We start from the raw sequence: 22114 nt of genomic DNA on the forward strand, positions 1-22114 counted from the left end.
CGGGCCGGGGCCACGCTGCGGTTGGGAAAGCCTTGGGAGACCTGCCGTCTTCGCGGAAGTCAGTCTGCAAACCACCAGCGGGTCTGCCAGCTCTGCCTCCCGGACAGAGGAGAGAGGCCAATCCCTCCGCCCACCTGACCCGCACAGAAAGCTTCTTTATGGGATTATGCCGGGAGGTGACATATGCCGGAGGAACTCGGAGGGCACAGGACACGTTTCAGTTCCAAGGGGGCTTCGGGGCAGGCTGCGCTGAGCCCGGCTGTGGTGCGGGCAGGTGCGGCTCCCACGTGACCTCTCCCCGGGGCCCTGGCCGGCCTCCAACGGCTTCAGCCTCCCTCCCTCCCACTACTCGCTACTTTACATTGAAAGTGGAAGGACCTAGGGCTCCTCTCAGAATCTTGGGCACACACGCACACGCACCCACTGTGAGCTTAAGCCACTGGGTCCAGGATGCGAACCGCGGTCGACTACGTGGGAGTCCAGCGACATAGCCATTATGCTAACTGCTGGCCCCCTGTCTTTTTATTTTTTTCAACCTTTGTTCTCACCTCTTTAATCCCCAATTGATTCATGTATAAAACAAAGACAATAATATTAGCAACTTTATAAATTTGCAGTAAGGATTGAAAGAGTAAATCCTGGGACCAGCAGATGGCATGATAGTTAAGGTGCCAGACTCCCATGTGGCCAACCACAGTTGGAATCTCAGACCTGGCAGCTTGTTCTCTCTCTCTCTCTGGAAACCATACATGTGTAGTAAATTTTAAACAAAAATAAATATAATTAAATAAAGAATTATTTTAAATAAAGAATTGAATCCCTGCAGTACCACCTGACCTCCCCCCAAATTCGCACAGGCTCCCTTCTGCTGCCTTTGTCCGCATCTAAGTGAGTCTTTTGCCTGCTGCCCCAGAGCCATCTGCAATGTCCCCCTCTCCAACTCCCCGGGGTGACCACCTGAGCTGCCTGGGGAGGTGGGGTCCTGCCACCCAGCGCTCTTCTCAGAGCAAAGCAAAGGAGTAGGGAACACTGCCGGTGTGATGGGTGACTTCCGAAGGGTGTGTGCATCCGACGAGAGGGGCGGAGGGGTTCATGCCCTGCCACTGTCTTGGCTAAATTGCTCGTGGTCACACAGAATCATTGCCCTCTCCCCGTATGACTACTGGAAGCATGCCCACCACTTTAAAAATGATGCTCTTGGGGCCAGCAGATGGAGTAGTGGTTACGTCGCTGGACTCCCAGATGGTCGACTGACATTCGAGTCCTGGATCTGGTGACTTAAATAAATAATCACACCAGGTAGATTTTTTTGCTAGAGGATTGCGGTGTGGCCATCCCCCTGGGGGCGGGAGGGGGGGATTTCTCCCTCTCCCTCTCACTATCTCTGTCTCTCTCTGGCAAGAGCAAGCACTCTATGACAAAAACTACTAAAAAAAGAAGAAAAGTTGTTTTCAGGCTTTTCTTAGCCCTTCCGAGAATGTACACATCTTTAGCACTCTCCCCACTGTGCCTTGCACAATTCCAGTATGCAGGGGTTTTAGTTCTTCTCAGTCCTTCCATGAAACCGACCCCACAACAACACACTTCAAATCTGTTTATCACAGTAATGGCAGAAAGCACGTACTTTCTGGCCAGCTCTCAGTCTACAAATCACGATGCAAATAACAAATGCGTGTTTATGACTAGTGGCCAATCACATCATTCGGTTCACCGTATGTCAGTGACAGGTCAGTGCCACCCGCCCCGCGGTTCACGCACAGACAGCACACTGTGTAGCGTGTTGCTGCTCACTGATAAACCCGTGTGGCAGTTCACGACAATGGATAATCAAAACAGGGCACTGTCCAACAAAGATGACACTGCAGTAAAGGAACAAAAAGTGACAAAGCTGAATGTGGCGTGGTGTTTGAGGCTCTGGACTTGCATGTGGCCGGCCACAGTTCGAATCCCGGACCGAGTGACTTGTTTTCACTCTCCCTTTTTTCTCTCATGAGCATGCATGCCCTATAGCAAATTTTAAAATGATAATAATAAAAAATAATAAATAAATAATTCTTCAGGGGGGGAAAAAAAAACTGCTTACCATGGAATCTGAGTAGAAGACAAGCAGAGTTATAAGAAGCTGCCTGTGGGCTGTTGACACGATTCACACACGAGATACTCAGCAAGGAAATGAGTGATAAGAACGTGGTGACATAAATCAGGAGGGTGGCAATGATGTCCCAGAAGTGATGCCAGCAAAGGCCTCATGTTAGAGAACTCTGTGGGTTATTCCATGACACTAAAGGCTCAGGTAGATGCTGGAAGCTGACCTAAACTCAGAAGGGAGCATGACAATTCCCCCGGGCACAGACAGGGTGTCTGCTCCTGTGTGTATGGCACGGGAAGGTGACGGGCAGGGTTCGAACTATTCCCGGTAAGTTTTTCACAAAGAAAGAAAATACTTTGATCTTCAATGTTTCTAACATCTTAAATTGCCATGTACTGAAAAAATGTGAGTTTTACTGTTCTTTTTTTTTCATGTCCATATATATATAAATTTTTAATGTTTGACAAAAGTTTTTTTTTTTAAGAGGTCTTTGCCTTAGGGTGTGTGTGCTGGGGGGGGGGTGGGGGGTTTTTCTTTTTTCATGTCCATATATATATATAAATTTTTAATGTTTGACAAAAGTTTTTTTTTTTAAGAGGTTTTTGCCTTAGGGTGTGTGTGCTGGGGGGGATGGTGGGGGTGGAGAGACAGAGACACTAAGAAGGAAAGTGAGAAGTCACTCCCCAGGGAGATGGCCATGAAGCAATCCCTTCTCTTCTATTCTTCTCTAGAGAGCTTGGGGACACACGCACACATGCCCAGTGTGATTTTCAAGCCACCGGTCTGGACATGAACCATGGTCCACCATGTGGGAGTCCAGCGACATAAGTGCTATGCCATCTGCTGGCCCTTGACCAAAGTTTGTAAAGGCCATGGAGCAATCACCGGGGAATTCCCCACTGATTATTAAGGTCACTGCGCAGTTTCATCTGGCACGGCCACTTTCCCGGTCACACATGCTGGACAAAGCAAGGAGGGCCTGCATTGCCACAGGTGCATGTCACGTGTCTACTCTGAATCACATGTTGTCCAGGAGCACCCGCTAGCTCAGGAAGTATGAAATGACTGAGTATAAGAAAGCGAAAAAAAAAATTCCGGCAGTTCCATAATTCCTGTTATCATTATTACTATTTTCACTGTTTTGACCAATTACATTTTAAAATAGAATTTTTTAAAGGTTTTTGCCATAGGGCATGTGTGCTTGCTGAAGAGAGAGACACAGAGAGAGAAAACACGAAATTACCTCCTGGGCGGATGGCCATACCACAATCCCTTCTCCTCCATTCTCTTGGGATTTGGTGCACACATGCATGTCCACCCATTATGGTTTTCAAGTCACTGGGTGTGGGACTCAAACCATGGTCGGCCCTGTGGGAATCCAGGGCTTTAACCACCACACCACCTACTAGGCCCAAATCCCTTCAATATTTACTACTCCTTGCTAGCTCGTTCAGGACACAAAGGTGACCCAAACACTTTAGGCTTCCCCACCTGATAAGCCTAGAAGGGAGGAGTTTATAGTACATTTATTTCTGTTTAGAGCTGAGCTCAGAGCAGAGCCAAAGGCAGACAGAATCACAATGGAATCAGTCCTGTTCCCGCTCAGATCCTGATCTGGGGTGGGTGCATCTGAAGGCTAGCTTGCTATTTTGGGCCTAACCATGTGACGATGCTAGGAGCACGAGCCCTGGGGAGGACCTGCATAAGTATCTTCCACTCCACTCTCGAGGCCACTCCAGCCCTGCCTTGTCCTGAGATTTGAAGTCACAACACATAGCATCAGGAGCGTCCACTCAGGTGGGACACGAAACCCAGCCCAGGCAGAGTTCAGAGAATAAACAGATATTCAAAGATGTTCCTTGTCCTGGCCTCATGAAATGAGAAAATTTACGGGATACGTTTATAGAAACACCCGAGACTCTTGAGAGCAACGCCGTGAAACAGCCTTCCACAATGGCGGCCATGCTCGGTGCCTGTGCGCTCCGATCCCGTAGCCACCAGCCGTGGGCAGACACTGAGCCCCCAACGCGGCCTGTGCCACCGAGGAACTTCGTTTTCAATTCTGCTCAATGCTGGCTAAGAGTCCCATATGGCTCATGGCTACGATAGCAGAGACAAGCTTTGGAGAAAGGGCACCCAGTCCCTCTTCGGTGATCTGTCACTGGGAGACACCAAAAAGGGCCGACAGACGAAGACAGCCGGGATTACCTTGGGAGCCACTTAACACCAGGCCCAGCTCTGCGCAGACGGCCGCGCACGTGATCTCGTAGTCGTGGCCTGTCAGAATGGCCCGAGGGGTGGTGGTCTCACCTTGAGGGAGAAACAGAGGAAAGGAACGGATCAGTTCAACATCACTGTGATGAAGTCGCCAGGCCTATATACGCTGTGATGGGTGGTTTAGCAAGGAGTCCCAAACCCCCTTGTAGGGCTAGATCTGAACTCGAGACGACATTTTGATGGCGAGGACCCTATGCGACTAGATTTCAAGTGAATTTCAATCCTTACGTGACTGTCAGGCAACAGTGGTTCAAAACTCGGGGTTAAATATGATAAGCGCGGCATTCCAACAAGGTTGTCAGATGTTTTCCACATAGAAAATTAAGCCCCTTGCTTAGCTAATTTATGGGTGAGTGATTATAAATGTGGGGACTTTGGCTTCATTTACATTCCAAGGGAAAGTCTCTCCAGCATCAGGATCCTTCTCTGCAGGCCAGTGAAGACCAGCAGATGAAGCCAGTCTGGCTGGGATTCGAGTTAGTTCAAAGCAGCTTCTCCCTTAAATACCAACTACCTGTACCAAGCTTCTACATTCTAGAAATTTCTAAGAGTGTATTCAGTACAGCTCATTCAAAGAACTGAGGGGAAAAACAAAACAAAACAAAACAAAACAAAACAAAACCACAGACAAGAAACACCAAAAAACAAACCAAACCAACCAACCAATCAAAAAACACCATGCCATTCGTCTGATTCTGATAGTGACTACAAATGAGAGGAGCTGGGTTGAAGAGAGAGGGACCCAGGAGGAGAAGGGGAGTAATGGGAGATGTTTCAAGACACTGTCACGGGTAGAAAGGACAAGCCAACCCACATCTCTGTCCCAGCCTAAAAGGGAACTGCTTGGTGGGTGAGGACCCTGAGTGCCTCCCGCTCAGAGAAGTAAAACAGTACCGGGCTTCATGTGTGCCAGACCACCGGGCAAGAGTCCATATTTAACCTGAAGACTATTTTGAGATAAACTAGTCTCCCACTTTTATGGTCTCTAAGGACAGACACACAACAGCTTCAAAGTAGAGACAGTGGGATTCTTAGCATTCTCAGAGTCCCTACATTTGGAGGGTCCCGCTGGTAACCAGCAGAGGTGGAGCATCCCTCTTCCACAATGCTCAAGACCAGAAGGCTTTCAGGTATTTTTCTTTTTTTGAATTTTCGAATTCTTGCACATACCCAATGAGGTATCGTGGAGAAGGGGCCCGTGTTCTAAAGAGGACAATCATTTATGTTTCATAGACACCTAAGAACATGGCCCAAAGGAAGCTTCGCAGTACTTCCGTATTGCAACATTTTGACTGCAACCTGTCACATGCGGTCGGGTGTAAAATTTCCCATTTGTGGCCTCTGTTATGTCGGCATTCGAGATGTTTCGGATTTGAGATTTTCAGATTCGGGATGCCCAACCCGTTCTGTGCTCACAAAGTAGGTCATTACTACCGGCTATGGGACTGCGAAAAAGAATACTTTGTCATCCTAAGTGGCTGTCTTTAGAGCAGTCATCTGCTTTGGGGACAGGTTTGAGAGGTCAGGAATGTCCTGAATTTGGAAAGGCAAATGCTGCTGCCCCAAAACCAACCTAGCCTCCAAAGCTGGTGTTCTCATGGTGGGTCAGTAGGTTCCCCCAAGCCACATACAAAATACACGGGAGTGGCTGCGTTTCTGGGTGAAAGGGGAGGATACAAGATTGCTGGGTGCACGGAGATCTCTGACCGGGAATGGGACAGCAGCTGCTACCACGAAGCAGGAGTCTAGTGTCCACGCTCCCAGCCCCGCCTCCCTTGGAGCCAGCAGTTACACTGGGCCACTGTTTCCTTCAATAGTTAAGATGAATGTATTTAGGGACCAGCAGATGGCGTAATGTTACGTCGCTGGGTTCCCATGTAGTCGACCGTGGTTCAAGTCCCGGACCTGGCAGCTTAAAACTCATGGGGGGAGAGGGGGCAGGTGGCGTGGTGGTTGAGGCGGCTGGACTCCCACATGGCTGACCGTGGTTCAAGTTCCAGACATGGTGGCTTAAACTCACGCCGGGCGCCTGTGCGTGCGTGCCCAAGATCCTGAGAGGAGAATGGAGGAGAAGGGATTGCGGCATGGCCATCTGTCTTGGGGGTGATTTCTCACTTTTGGTCTCTCTGTCTCTCTCTCTGGTGAGTGCACGCACCCTCGAGTAAAAATTTTTCTTAAAAAATAAACAAAAAAACCTTCTTTGGAAAGGTAAATCCACCTTCATTATACTGTTTAGTTGACATTTCACAAACCAGGAAGAATTTGTCACAAAAACAATTTTTTTTTTTTTTTAATTCACAAATTTGAGAAATACTTCAGGTAAAGAAGCAAATAATACAAGCCAATCTGATCTAGTAAACTTTCTGTCAAAGACTATCCTTGAGGGAACAGCAGTTAGTGTCATGGCTGTGTCGCTGGACTCCCACGTAGTCGACCGCGGGTTGCGTCCCGGACCTGGTGGCTTAAAACTCACACCAGACGCATGTGCGTGTGTGCCCAAGATCCCGAGAGGAGAATGGAGGAGTTCCAAGAGGAGAACGGAGGAGAAGGGATTGTGGCGTGGCCATCTCCCCTGGGGGGTGATTTCTCGATTTCTATCTCTGTCTCTGTCTCTGGCGAGCGCACGCACCCTATAGCAAAAACCTCTTAAAAAAAAAAAAAACAAAAAACAAAAGACTGCCCTTGCCACATTTAGCAATCACTGAGCTCGGTTCTAAAGGTCCCCAGCGCTTGGACTGGGTCGCAGTTCCCCCTTTCCAAAGGAGCTCTGCATCCCACAACTATTCCACACGATGTTAGTTTTTAAATTACTGTCTAATGCTGTCTATTGGCAGCTTGTGAAAAAAGCCATCAAAAATCATTAAGAGCTAAGGAATACATTTTTGGTGAGGTGGTTCTTTTGTTTTCATTCGGTACCATTTTTTTTTTAGATTCATATCTTTTATTCAATTTTTAATATTTTCAGACTTTTTTCTTTATTATTATTATTTATACATTCAATCACTATACATCATTTAGATTTTTGGGGTTTTGGAGAGGTTTTTGCTATAGAGCATGTGAGCTCACCAGAAAGAGAGACAGAACATGAGAAATCACCCCCCAGGGGGGATGGCCACGCCACAATCCCTTCTCCTCCATTCTCCCCTTGGGATCTTGGGCATGCACACACATGCGCCCGGCGTGAGTTTAAGCCACCAGGTCCAGGACTTGAACTGTGGTCGACTATGTGAGAGTCCAGTGACATAACCATTATGCTAACTGCTGGTCCCTATAACTAAGATTTTCATAAGTCTGTTTTACTTACAAAATACTAGTTTCCAATAGTCCAATCTAGACCAGTCGTTTGTCACTCCACAAATCAGAAGACACCTACAACAGACAGAGTGACTTCGAAACTGAAAAAAAGATTCTATTTTTTTTCCTCTAGGCCCTGAACACTCAATAAGGGCTGTTCCATGCAAGGACTTTCGCTTCAAAGTTGGGCAAAATGTTTTCTAATCCAGGAAGCAGGTTAGACAGTTCAGGAAATATAAAAAAAAAAGGGGGGGGGGAGAGAAACAACAAATTAAAAGCATAAGGGTAGACTTATAGCCATTAGTTTCTGCTCAGGTAGCTGGTCTCATGAACACTCACTGAATTTACAGTGAAAAGATTGCTATTCACTCCCCTCCTGATGGGACGTGCACACCAGTGACCTCAAAAACCCTCAGGGGACAGCGCAGGGGGCCTCTCCTCTCAGAAGGGCTGGTCGGGGCTGTTTAAATCCCTTTTTTTTTATCTACTTGGCAGATCGGGCATTCTTCACATTTTCTCCTTATCAAGAAGTATGTTCCAAATAAATAGTCTGTTGGATTTATATAAATTCCAATAAACCAAGAGCTTTAAATATTACAATTCCCCGTAACAAATGTATGAGATAAAAATCTGACGGGTCCAAACGGTTTATGGTTAGTGGGCTTTTTGGGAACCGCTTGGACTGGAACTGGAAGTCCCTCCTCGTCTTCCCCTTCCTTTGCATTCACACCACACACAGCAGAGCTGGGCGACGACACCGGCCTCTCGGTACCTTTCTGTGCAGAAGGCCTGGAACAATCTCAGATTCGCAGAACCGGTCATGGGAGTGCTCCCCAAAACGTGCCCGCCAGTGGCCTGTCAGCCCCTCTGGTTAATGCCTAGGGGCATCAGTTAATACCTTGGGGACTGGGGGACAGGATTCTGGCCATGAATCAATATTCCTTTCCAAAGGCTGCAAAGTTAATCACCAAACTCCCTGTCAAATCTCTAAACCAAACACAGGGCCGGGGGGAAAAGTTCCTCTGAAAAATACCAGGCTAAACCTTTGGATAAAAATTTGTAACAGCTCCTAGACACAAAAGGTCTTTACCTTGGCTTTCTTCGCGGGTAAGACCTACCAAATGCTAGATTCAGAAGAGAAACAGAGTAGATTCCCTTCGGAACCTTTCCAAGTCTTGCTGCGTGAAAAAGTGTCCTGGCTTTCAATAATGCTGAGAGGAAAAAAAAAAAGGATCTTGCTGCTGCTAGTTTAAGGGGCTACCCTTTGAATTCTTCTTCAAGAAAAATGAAAAGAGAAAAGAGGACAGACTTCTAGGATGGCTTTGAAAAAGCTTCAGCAGTGACTTCAAAGGGAAGGGTGTCTTTGTCCCTGGAGCAGGTTTATGGCTACTGATGCAAATCCCAGCTGAGGCTGAAAAGGACGCTCAGTGCATCTGTATGGATGGCCTTAAAGGAAGAGGGACAAGGCAAATGAGATTAAAGACAGTCCAAATCTGGCCACCGATACCAGGACACACCGGATTTTAAAGCTGGCTTTTCTAGTGTGTACTACTGCGTGTTCTACTAACTCACAAAGGCCGCTCTAACCGCCCAGTGCATCTGAACAGCCCGAGAGCTCCACTATGCACAGTTGGCCTTACACTGGACGGTGGAAAATCATGATGCATTTTTGCATAGAAAAAGATAGATAAATACGTCATGACTTCTCCGACCACTCAGTACATTGGGGGCCTGTATTTTAAAACGTTGCGTGAAATATTTTCGCACTGTTAGGCAGAGAAGCAGATGTTTTTATGAAATGTGTTTCCTCGGTGTCCTCAGCCCTCATAACGTTAGGTGTATTTATCAAATGGACTCTCAACCACTTAAAATTATACCCGAACAAAGACAGAAGGACGCAGTAATGTCTCCAATATCCTACCCATAAGCATTCAATGTGAAAAATATCTCATGAGGTCTACCTCTACTAAGGCAAAGAGGATTAATAATCCAGCTAAGGAGAGACTTGACATGTATTTCTGGCAAGCTTTTAGTTTTTTTTTTTTTTTTAAGTTTTTGGTATTTGGGGGATCATTTCTCTCTTATGAAAATTAAATCGCTTTAAAAATGCACCCTGGGAGCCAGCAGTTGGCGTAATGGCCATGTCACTGGACTCCCATGTAGTTGCCGCAGTTCGAGTCCTGAACTCGGTGACTTAAACTCACGTTGGGCGCCTGTGCGTGCGTGCCCAAGATCCAAAGAGGAGAATGGAGGAGAAAAGATTGTGGTATGGCCATCCCCCCGGGGGTGATTTCTCGCTTTCTGTCTTTCTGTCTCTCTCTTTCTGGCGAGTGCACATGCTCTATAGCAAAAAAACTCCAAAAAAACAAAAATCACCCTAATGTTCTTGTTAGCAGTTAAAATGTATTGTTATTAGCAGAATGAGTCCCTGTCAATCACTCACCAATTTTTCAATAGCATCCATTAGTAACTGATGTAGGGTTTCCTACTTTTAGGTTTGAAAAAATAAAATGATCTCTTCCAATTAATACTGAGTTCAGATGTGACTTCTGAGCCTGAAAAGAGCACCGCCCGTTTGTGTATTCATTCATTCCTTCACTCGTTCATTCACTTAACAACATTTCCTGACGATGTACTGAATGCGATGCGCGGTGGAAATGAGGAAAGAAGCATGGCCTTTTATTTGAAATGACTTGATTTTAAATGGTCACGGCAGAAACCTTGCTGACCGTCTATAAACCTGGAAGTTATCATTACAAACACCTGTGATTATAAAGGTCAAGAAAACTATACTGAAGTTCAAACTGTTAATGAATTTGTATGCAAGGGCAATACTTAACAGCAATTCATAAAGTCCTTCAATCAATGATCTAACTTCCACATCAGTAAAATCTAGCATCAGCTGATCTTTTAGAGAAGTAAAACCAAAGATGAGATTTGGCTTTGGAAAATAATAATAAGAAGAATATTTCAATAGAATACTTATTTTTAAATAAAAGTTTGTTAAAAAGGTGAATATATATATGCAGTTATTACATATATATAAATTTAAAACAATAAAAATCGATGTAGCATATGGTATGTGTCTGTCATTTCTTCAAGATGGATACTTGTGTTCTGTACATGCCTTTGGTCCCATTTTAATTACGGTTGATTACGGAAAACATTCATATGAAAACTGAATAATAAACTTGCTCGTGTGGCTCACCATAATGCTTCGGTCAAGACAGGAAATGGCTTTGCTGAAGCGGAAATGAGGTTAGCTGTTTAATGTTTCTCAAGCCTTTGCCATTAGCTCCCTAATTTTCCAGTGGAATTACACTACATTTTAATTACACACTCAGGAACTGAAGTTTGTTCTATTCATTCCATCTCTACCGATCCTATTTCCTCACCTCCACTCGTCATGGTCTCTTTGGTGAAAAAAAAGTTCATTTGGTTAAACATCCAGACTACAGATGACGAGTCGTAGCTGCATTCAGGTTATGACAGCTATCAGCTAGTACATTTTGGTAATCTCCTCTTGTAAATATTAGAGTTATTAATGTAAGACATGATAATGCTGGTACAAAACCAGCTACAGATTGTGGGTTTACAACACTCCTCCAGGATACATACAAAAGTTTATGACATTGTAATCATCCTCTAAGACCACATTGGAAAATGTGTTCATATGAGTATATGCCTACAGTTGCATACTTAAAGTATACCCCCTAAAAATTTGTAGTAATATTTAAAAAAACACAAAATCCTATCAGGACATATGCTCCTCTAAGAACTCTGTATAACAAAATGATCTTACACCCTTTGCAGATACTAAGAGTACTTTAGTGATAGGATTGCATTGACTTTTCTACAGCTGATAATCTACTAAGCCCAGTGAAAACTGAAGTTCAGTGCAAAGTTCAGTTATGAATGAAACCTCTAGGGACCAACAGATTGCATAATGGTTACGTTGCTGGACTCCCATGTGGTAGAGGGCACTTCGAGTCCCCAACCTGGTGGCTTGAAACTCACACTGTGTGTGTGTGTGTGTGTGTGTGTCCGCACACCAGTGGCCAGAATCCCAAGAGGATAATGGAGAAGGGACTGTGGCATGGTCATCACCCCAGGAGATGATTTCTTGCTTCTATCTCTCTCTCTCTCTCTCTGTCTCTCTGGTGAGTGCATGCTCCCTAAGTCTGAATCCAGGCTCCTGCAATCTGCCAACTGTGGGTGCTCCCCTGGGCAAGTTCCCCAGTTCTAGTAAGAATATCTGGGAGCCATAAGACCCAGGCAGAAAGTAAAGGCATATTTATGATTTCTCTCTTTCACCAATAAGACAAGGGTGGGGCTAGCAGATAGCATAGTGGTTATGTTGCTGGACTCCCACATGGCCGACTGTGGTTCAAATCCTGGACCTAGTGACTTGAAACTCACAATGGGTATATGTGCGTGGATGCCCAAGATCTCAGGAGGAGAATGGAGGAGAAGGGACTGCGGTGTGGCCATCCCCCCTGGGGAGTGATTTCTTACTTTCCCTCTCACTGTCTCTGTCTCTCTCCAGTAAGCACCAGTGCCTTAAGGCAAAAACCTCTCAAAACAAACAAACAAACAAACAAACAAATGACGGGCTAACGACAATAGTTACATACAAGGCTCCCACAAAAAGCAAGCCTTGTACGTGAAGTGCTGCAGATGGTGCTGGCATGTGTGATCACCATCAAGCATCGCCTATAGTAAAAGGATGCTTTCTCTGCCCTCTTATAAATATTCTTTTCACTGAAAGTATAATATCAGCTTTTACGCTGAATAAATGCCAAGTAGAGATGACACTTATTAGTTTTGTGTCTTGTCAAGGAGAAAATATACCTTAATTTCTAGAAATTATACTTCGACTTCTCCCATTCCTTCTTGTCTTAGACTTTCCAACCTTCCTTGACAGTCCACATAAATCCTGACACAACTACTAATATCTAACAGCCTAGAGACCGAGAGCGGGAAGGAAGGTACGTGATGATAATTAGGTGCTTTTTCCCAATTGAAAATAGTTTTATTGTCTCAGATTATCAAAGTAATACATGTTCAATATCAAACACTTATATAATATGATACATTATCCAAATAAAAAGGCAATCCCAAATCCTACTACCATAAATACGCCTTACTAACATTCGTCTGGCTATCATTCTAGACTTTTTTGCCGTGTATGAATATACCTAGAATGCAAACATGTTCACGTAGAACATAGCACACATGGCCAGACAGAGACACTTCCGGGAGAGCCTGGTGACCTTTTACACTAGCAACAGAGAGAGCGTATCCCTCCTTGTCTGTATTCCAGATTTCTCGTATTAATGACTGTATGTAATGACGTTATTAGGGGGACATCTCCTACTATCCTTAACCAATGTGCTTCTTCTTTCCTCCTTTCTTAAAACCTTTCATCTGTTGAGTCCCCATGGAGGGACTTGATCTTTGGCTCTAATTCACCCATAATTCCTGTGACTGCGTAGGGGTACCTAGTAACAAAAATGTCATAACATTCTACCCCTAAACAGAATGCAGGTTGGTAGAACATTTATTGAAGTGAAATTTTGTTCAGATTTGTTGATACAACATGAATAGTATGGTTTTTATGGATATAAATTAAAATAGAAGATGATTTGTGTCTATGTATCCTAAATACCCAAATCACTTAAAATTCTTTCTACTATGTCCTCCTTAAGATATAAAAAAAAAAAAAATTTACAATTATTTATTTAATTTTATAATATACTTTCAAAAATTTGCTATAGGGCACATGTGCTTATAGAGAGAGACAGTAAGCCATCAGGTTCAGGACTCGAACCTTAGTTGGCCATGTGGGAGCCCAGCGCCTTACCCACCCATCGCCTGCTGGCAACTCTCTTTAACTTACTTACTTTAACTTATTGCTATAGGGCATGTGCGCTCGCCAAAGAGACAGAGAGAGACAGGAAAACAGAAAGCAAGAAGTCATCTCCCAGGTGGGATAGCTATGCTGTAATCAATCCCTTCTCCTCCATTTTCCTCTTGGGATCTTGGGCATGCACACGCACACGCTCAGTGTGAGTTTTAAGCCACCAGATCCAGGACTCAAACTGTGGTTGACTATGTAGGAGTCCAGCAATGTAAGCATTACACCTTCTGCTGGTCCCTTATTACTTATTTTTTATTTGTTTATTTTGTTTTAGAGGTTTTGTTTTTGTTTTTGTTTTTCTATAGGGTGTGTGCCCTTGGCAGTGAGACAGAAAAGGAGAAACCACCCTCCAGGAGGGATGGCCATACAGTAATCCCTTCTCCTCCATTCTCCTCTCAGGATTTTGGGCATGCATGTACATGTGCCTTGCTTGAGTTTCAAGCTCCTGGGTCTGGGACTCAAACCATGATCAAGGACATGGGAGTCCAGCGCCTTAACCACTAGGCAACCTGCTGGCCTCTCTCTCTAACAAACATTTTTAAGATGGCTTTATTAAAAATGCATAAGTAAGGTATCCTCGAAAGTACAGAAGGTTTTTGCATCTTTAACTGTGGAAAACACCTTGGCCTCACCTCCAAGGAAACAAACTTTTGGTTGCAGAAAGTTACAAGCTGTAAGAATAAAAGCTAAAATGCTCAGTATTTATGTAACTTTAAGTCACAAGAGGCAGAATGATTCCTAAGAAATTTTTTTTCCTACCTAAAAAGACTTTAAATGCAAAAGTTGAAGTCTGATCAAACCCACTTGAATGTGATAAAAATTACTCTAAAAAATTAGCAGGTAGGACCAGCAGTTAGTATAATGGCTATGTCATTGAACTCCCATGTAGCCGACTGTGGTTTGAATCCCGGACCTGGTGGCTTAAACTCATGCCGGGCGAATGTGCGTGCGTGCCCAAGATCCCAAGAGGAGAATGGAGGAGAAGGGATTGCGGCGTGGCCATCCCCCCTTGGGGTTGATTTCTCTCTTTCTCTCTGTCTCTCTCTGTCTTTCTGGCGAGCGCATGCACCTTATAACAAAAACCTCTCCAAAAAAAAAAAATTAGCAGGTAAATGAAACACAATGATATACTTAATTAGATAATGGGATTGTTTAAAGCCCAAGAAAGTTAAAAAATTTAAACTTTGTTTACAACACTTTTCAATTTCTGCTCTGTAAAGCCATATAAGTGGACATAGCACAGAGAAACCGAGGCAACTAGAAAAAAATGGGGTAATCGTTGCTTTGTCAAAGAAATCTTCAGAAACAGTTAAGGATTGAATTTCACATAAATGTGGCTCTCTTTTCATAAATTCCCAGGAACACTTAAAGATCAAAGTGAGGTGCCTTTGCACAACACTATCTAATAAAATGGGCTTTTTGGCCATCTTATTCCAGGACATCTTAATTATACGTAGCTTTAGAAGTTCTTCAGTGATGATGTCACACATACAGTTACGTAATGTTCTAAGAGCAGTGGGGCCAGCAGGTGGCGTAGTGGTTAAGGTGCTGAACTCCCACATGGCCAAGAGTGGTTCTAGTCCCCTGGTGGCTTGAAATTTACACCAGGTGTATGGGTGTGCATGCCCAAAATCCTGAGAGGAGAGTGGAGGAGAAGGGATTACAGCGTGGCCACCCCCCTGAGGGGCGATTTCTCGCTTTCTGTCTCTCTGGCAAGCACATGCACCCTGTAGCAAAAATCTCTTGAAAAAAAAAAAAATTCTAAGAGCAGAAGAATCTCACTTTTTTGATTTACAAAAGGAGGAGAGGCACATGCCTCTTCGTTTCAGGGCATAGTCAGTCTCTCAGTTACGTGAAAGAAGGCACGCACGGGATTTTCCTTGAGAGTCTATCCTGGGATGCTTGGTTCGCTAGAGGGAATTTGTCCCTTCTTAGATTAATTCCAGCCATCGTCTGAAATTACACGTCGTATCCGGGCATGAAGTATCGGACAACTTTCTTTGGTATGGCTCTATTAAAAGCTACACAGGAAGACGCTCCGTTTCAATTTGACAGCATACATCTGTGGTTCTTCTGTGGCCATGGCCTACGGACTGAATGGTAGCGTCGTTTTTTTTCTCTGCAACCAAACAAGGTAAATAAATGTGATATATGACCCATCACCCACCGCTGGGCATATGGTGCACATTAAGGCCGTATTCATTTGCCATATGAATATAATTCCTTTGACCACATCTACTATTAGTTACACGCAGTAAATACAGAGTTGTTTGGCTGGAATTGGAGGGCCTGTGTCACATCATCCTAACACTAAACATCCTGGACCTTCTGGAGAATTTCTTAGACATACGTTTAATGTCACCTGAACGCGGACGCAGCCAACACACTGCTGCGAAACCTTCCTTGAGGAATTCTTCGAGGAAAAAAGAAAAACACGAGGCGGTCTTAGACAACGGTGCACACCGAGAGGAGGGGTGGAGGGACGTTCTCAGCTCTGGACGAGAGCTCGGGCTCTCCACCACGCATGGATCAAGACTCCTCTGCTGGGGACAAACGAGTCGCTTGCTTCCAGCATTGATTTCTTTTTTTTTTTTTTTTTGGAGAGGTTTTCGCTATAGGGCGCGTGCGCTCGCCAGACAGAGACAGACAGAGAGACAGAAAGCGAGAAATCACCCCCCAGGGGGGATATGGCCACGCCGCAATCCCTTCTCCTCCATTCTCCTCTTGGGATCTTGGGCACGCACGCACACGCGCCCGGCGTGAGTTTTAAGCCACCGGGTCCGGGACACGAACTGTAGTCGACTACGTGGGAGTCCAGAGACACAGCCATTACGCTAACTGCTGATTCCCTCGAGCGTTGTTTTCATATTCGGAATCTAGTGAACACACGGAGTCTAAATTTAAAGTATCGTCTAAGCCATTGTCCCCGACTTGAGCTAGAGGAAGACCTGCAGTCAGTATGACAAGAGCGCGTCTGGTGACAACTGTGGAGCGTGGATTTCTCAGGCAGGTACTGTGCATAATGTCCCTTCAGAGTTACTGTAAAGTTCCAAACACAGGCTAGCGGGGGGCAAGAGAAAAACGAAAGTGACTCGTTTTTAAAAACTCCTATGGCTCGACATATCTCGTCATTTGTACCCATTAAGAATAAATCGCAGGCAGTTAACGACAAAAGTACACCTGTCCATCAAGCGCGCTGGGCTTTGCGTTTCCCAGCACCATGTCCCTAAAGCATCCAGCAGATGGCGCTCTAGGACACCTCCTTGCAGACAAGTGACCCTGTCTGCATCACACCCACCCACAGGGTAGCCAGACAAAGAATGAGGATTCATCAGTCGCTTCAGTGAAACAAGTAGGCGTTCTGATAGAAAGGACATAATTCCTAAATGCGTGCGCAAAAATATACATATGCATAAGCACAAGTGCGCAGTGGGCCCCGGCAGATAACTCACACCTGGACAGATCATGATTCCACTTGGCTTACAGACCTGATGTGCAGGTCTACGTGGATATGCGTGGTATTTACGGTCATACGGCAAGATCATTCTCAATTCATTAAAAAAAAAGAAATTTAGAATGCGTTAAAGTTAGAACTCATTTTTAATTATAGCAGGAATGTCTCGTGATACTAGTGAAATTAACAACAGTGGGATTTACGGTAACGACTTACGTGATTGATGGGAAGTTTTAGACAGAGAAAACGCAGGGTAGCTATGGCATCAGTACATGAACAGCCAGCTCTGCGGTCTGTTAGTGCCGGCCTCGTGGTTAATAAAACCTTCTTTCTAATTAACGGTGCTGAAATATTCTTAAAGAACAAAATCTTGTTGTTATGAGAAAAAAAAAAACAATCTGGAAGTTTTTTTTTTTTTTTTTCCTTTCAGTAGACGCCATTCCCATAAAGGAGAAAGCTGACATAGATTAGCATGTCTGATTGCAAAGGGGGGGGGGGGCACGGAATATGCCACCTTTCAATCAAATCAAAACCAGAACGCAAGAATGGAAAACTACTTCAGTGAAATACTACACACACAAATCTACGTAACACCTTCATGGTCGGCAATGATTTGCTTCTAAAGCTGATCAACTGTGGCTTCCAAAAGAATGACTCAGATACCTGAAAATACCTACGCATTTAATTACTTAAATACAAGTTCACGGTGTCTTAATATAAACTAAAAATAGCGAATAAGTAATAACTGTTCAGTAGGTTTTCAACTTGCTTGTCTTAAATGAAACCAGGCCAAACTTTTCAGTGCTTGAAAACCAACTTGAGTGGACTGCAGAACATTTTCTTCAACATGTGGAAATGTGCAGTCTCGGTAGCGTTATTTGGAAGAGAGAATGAATGTGAGCATTCTCTTCCGTGGACAAGATTTAGTTTAGAAAACACAAGGGGGGAACAGGGCCAAAGGGTATGCCAAGCCTTCGTGTAGAAACCATCTTTCACGGAAATGTTCGTTAATTTTACAGAAAAGCATCCACAACTAAATGGAATCCTCCTTTTTCCTCCCCTCGTGAAAGCTGCATTCTTCAGGAGTTAACTACCACAGGACAACAGAGTAAAAGGTGAAAAACAAAACAAAACAAAAAAAACTATCCGACAGACAGGGAAATGAGTCTTTGCTATGTAATCTAGACAGGTTTCATAAAATATCTTTTAAAAAAATCCTCAAATTAGACTACTTATAGGTTTTTACTCCCGTTTTCATTAGCCTGCTTTTACCTGGAATGTGCATACTGACATGGGCTAACATGATTATTTAAATAAAATAATAATTACACAGCTACCGACGTTCCCTATGGCACCGATGTTGGTTTTATTTCACTTGTCTACTTCCCATCAAAGAAAGAAAAAGTCCGAAATCAACAATTTTAAGTGGAGGCATCGTATATATTTATAGGCCGTAGGGCAATGCTATGTCTATCAAAGCCCAACCACGTCTGAAAGCCCATTTTCCCGGCATCTAAGAGATACTCCACAGACGAGCACCACCGAAGCCCTCCTCTGAAAAGCTCCGACTTCGGAGGCTGCGTGGACGGGCCCTGGGTTGAGCCGGAGCTCCTGCGACCCCAACCAGCTTGCAGGAAGATGTTGGGCCGTTCGCACAGTCATGACGCCCTTGCTTTTGTTTATCGTTTGTTTCTGAAACGCTGCGTCTGTCTTTTTCCACTTTTCGATTCTAATGTGTGTAAATGCCCATTTGTCTTTCTCCTGGATCCATCCTTCAAAGCGGAAGCAAAATTAAATTGGGACATCAGACGGTATAAGAGGGCTAGCAAGGACAAGGTTCGCTTTAGGAAGGGTAATTTAATTTAGTCAAGATACATTACGGTTTTCTGAAATTTGTTTTAGGTAGGCTGTTAGGCTATTCTTTTTTTTTTTTTTTTCTTTCTTTCTTTTTCTTTTTCATTACCAGCATCGCTAGGAGCTAATGCCCAGCCTAGTGCAGACAATGAGAGGGTCTAGACGAAGTGCTTTATGAAAAATATAACACGATAGTGTGTACTCGAGGCCGACAAGATGGTGTCTGTGTGGTGATTTATTCGCTCTGAGCATCTTGCACTTCTGATAACACCTTAAGTCTGTCACTGTTGTTGCATTCATTTCAGACCAGACAGGGGGACCACAGCAAAGCCTGGAACTTGGATTTTTTTTTTTTTTAAACTATAAACCCCAGGATTTGGTTGATCCTATTTGATTCATTTTTGAAAAGATGTGCATTTAAAAACCATTTCTAGGGTGATTTATAAGGTATTTAAATATATGAAAGTATATTTAAGGATATACCTTTATCATGGTGTGTATGTGTGTGTGTGTGTGTGTGTGTGTGTATGTGTGTGTGTAAAATTTTCTTCTGGAGAAGCTAAAACTTACTACTTTTAAAATATACTTAAATTTCCTAAAGGCAACAGCAATTATATAAAAATGTAGCTAATAAGCCTTCCATTGCTTCTCAGACTACACATTGATCATAATTATATGTAACATATAGACACAATGAAGTCAACTAAGAAAAAAACAAACATAAACCCAGATACCCAGATATGTGTGTTTAAATTGCCACACGAGTATGAAATGTATTACATTGTTTTAAGGCAAGAAAAAGTTCTTCTTAAATATTTTGAGATAAATAACAAAACGGTAGATTTATTACCTATGTCAAATCTAGATCTGCGGAGGAAATTTAGTGAATCTCAGTGACTGGATTTATAGAAACAGGAAAAAAAGAAATCGAAAGTAGTCACTTAACCTAAGAAGCCGGAAAGGAAGAAGGACCGGGATGTCAGCGTCCATAATGAAAATAACAAGAAATACTTTTCAAAAGAGTATGGCAAACAAACTCCCTGAAATCTACAGCTTTAAAAACGTTATTGCAATTATATATAAAACGGAGATGTCTCTGGACGTATTGAGTTGTCAAAAGTCATGACATGCTTTTGCATACAAACACATGAAAAAAAAAATGCATCATGACTTTTCCGACAACCCAATACATGAAACACACACACACATGTACACAGTCTCCTCGCAAATACACATACATGCTACCATTTGATCTGACCACAAAGACTGTATTATCCATAGCATCATAACCTTAGAATGATTTCCATAGTCTGTTTACGCAGGAAACAAAGTCTACAATGTGTGTAAGACGAAGAAACAGCTTTGAAAACTATTCTGTGTAGACTTCTTTTAAAATTGTGCAAGGCTTTGACTAAGTCTTTTGAAAAAGAGATTTTGTATTCATGCAAATTGTAAACGTTTGAGCAGAGCTTGGGGAAGTCAATCCGAAATATGACGGGTGCGAACATATTCCAACTGCTTCATAATCTGGGCCTGAGCGACAGGAGTGAATGCCACAGGATCCGGGTAATCGGGCGCAAGGCAATCCCCTCCACAACCAAACGCACTGCAACTTGCTTTAAATTAAGAAACTGTAAATATTTAAGAGCAGCTAAAAGGCTCTACCTTATGAGGTAAAAACCTAAAGCTATGCTTGCAGGAACTCTTCAGGGTTGTCATAATCATTTTAATTAAATTCTCATTTTTCAGGTGGTCCCTTTAATTGTTTTCTCCTACTTCTTAATGTGTTTTTCTAAAGCCATTTCTTTCCTGCAGCTGTGTACGATTGGTTTTAATGGGAGCTGCTTCCTTTTTTTTTTTTTTTTTTTGCCTTCTGTGAATTACAATTTTAAATGATTACACATTTTTTGTTTTACTGCCTTCAGCGTAGTTTCATAAAGATGTTTAAGGCTGTTGGTGAACATTTTCATTTCCCATCTGAAAACGCAAGAGCCAATTTAAATATTCCATATTGGCCTTTTATGACCTGCTTTATCCTTTAGTATGTAAATGAAAGCATCACTTTATAAAGATGGGTTTGTTTCCAGGAAAGTATAATTTTTATTTTGCTTTTGAAAAATACGAATTTGATAAACAAGATAATAGGTGATTATTCTGTCATGTTATACCATATTGTTCACAAATAAAACACCTTTATTTGGCAACAGTCATGAAGGACTAGTATTTTTGGATCCTAAGAATAACCTGTAATTTATAAAACATGAGATTTCATGTCTGAATTTTAATCAGTGGTCACAAAATATGAATAAGGGGACCCTCTAGGTCTTTCTTACAACTAAGACATTAAAATTACTTGATAATTGAGTTAACAATCACCACAATACAAAGGTAATTTGATGGCAAAATGCTATTCTACATTGCTTGCATAATTTTACTTAAAAAATAGCTTGTACTTACTGCCTGGGTTATCTCCGATGCCACTGCTTTTCCCGTTCCAGTACCACAGCAGAAGGGTGGCATCACGTGACCCTGACAGAACGTAGCAATTTCCCCCAATGTAGGACTCAGAACGAGTGAGGCAAGTGACAACGTCCCAGTGGCCAAACACCACCTGCATCAATTTTCCTGAAATACAAAACAATTTTGCTTTAACATTCCTGTTAGAAAATAAAAACAAATTTCTATGGAACAGGAATGTACCACAAGGATGCCTTCTTCACTCCGATTCTGATCATTCAGATCGAATAGTCATGTGTGTGACCTGGTCTAACCTAGGTCTTCTTTGAATACTAACAACAACAACAAAAAATCCATTCGAGAGTGATCATCATATACTTGAAAAGCATATGTTAAAACTATTTCAATGAGTGGTATTTGAGGAGCGTGATCCCATATGGTTATAAATGGCTAGTCTAAATTACAAATAGATCATGTTTACTGATTAAAGCAGGCCCAGGAGAACCCCTATGGGGAACCACTTTAACACTTTCTCGAATTACTCCATAGGATTCAAAATAAAACTTAGTTGCCATTCTGGAAAAGTCCACTGTAATTCAGACATCACTAACACAGACCCAACTCTGAATGCTCGAGTTCATGGCTTTCCTTCTCTTGCTCTCTCTCTCTCTCAAAGTGATCTACACAAGGACAATATAAATCTCTTTAGAGAGCTTCTGCTTTTTCAAATCAGGATGACATGGACTACATTTGGAGGAAATGACTCATC

General features: G+C 43.2%; 1 protein-coding gene across 1 annotated transcript in view; it reads right to left on the reverse strand.

The window, feature by feature from the left end:
* LOC102499849 (lipopolysaccharide-responsive and beige-like anchor protein) overlaps positions 1–22114 on the reverse strand; it is a 358799-nt gene that overhangs the window by 12004 nt on the left and 324681 nt on the right. Inside the window, exons 17-18 of the mRNA XM_006162336.2 lie at positions 21346–21513; positions 4298–4399 (exon numbers count right to left, since the gene is read on the reverse strand). Of these exons, the coding sequence (XP_006162398.1) occupies positions 4298–4399; positions 21346–21513 (270 nt within the window). The remainder of the gene's footprint in view (positions 1–4297; positions 4400–21345; positions 21514–22114) is intronic.

Source organism: Tupaia chinensis, unplaced genomic scaffold (genome assembly GCF_000334495.1).
Source record: "Tupaia chinensis unplaced genomic scaffold, TupChi_1.0 Scaffold139871_1, whole genome shotgun sequence".
Taxonomy (NCBI): Eukaryota; Metazoa; Chordata; class Mammalia; order Scandentia; family Tupaiidae; genus Tupaia; species Tupaia belangeri.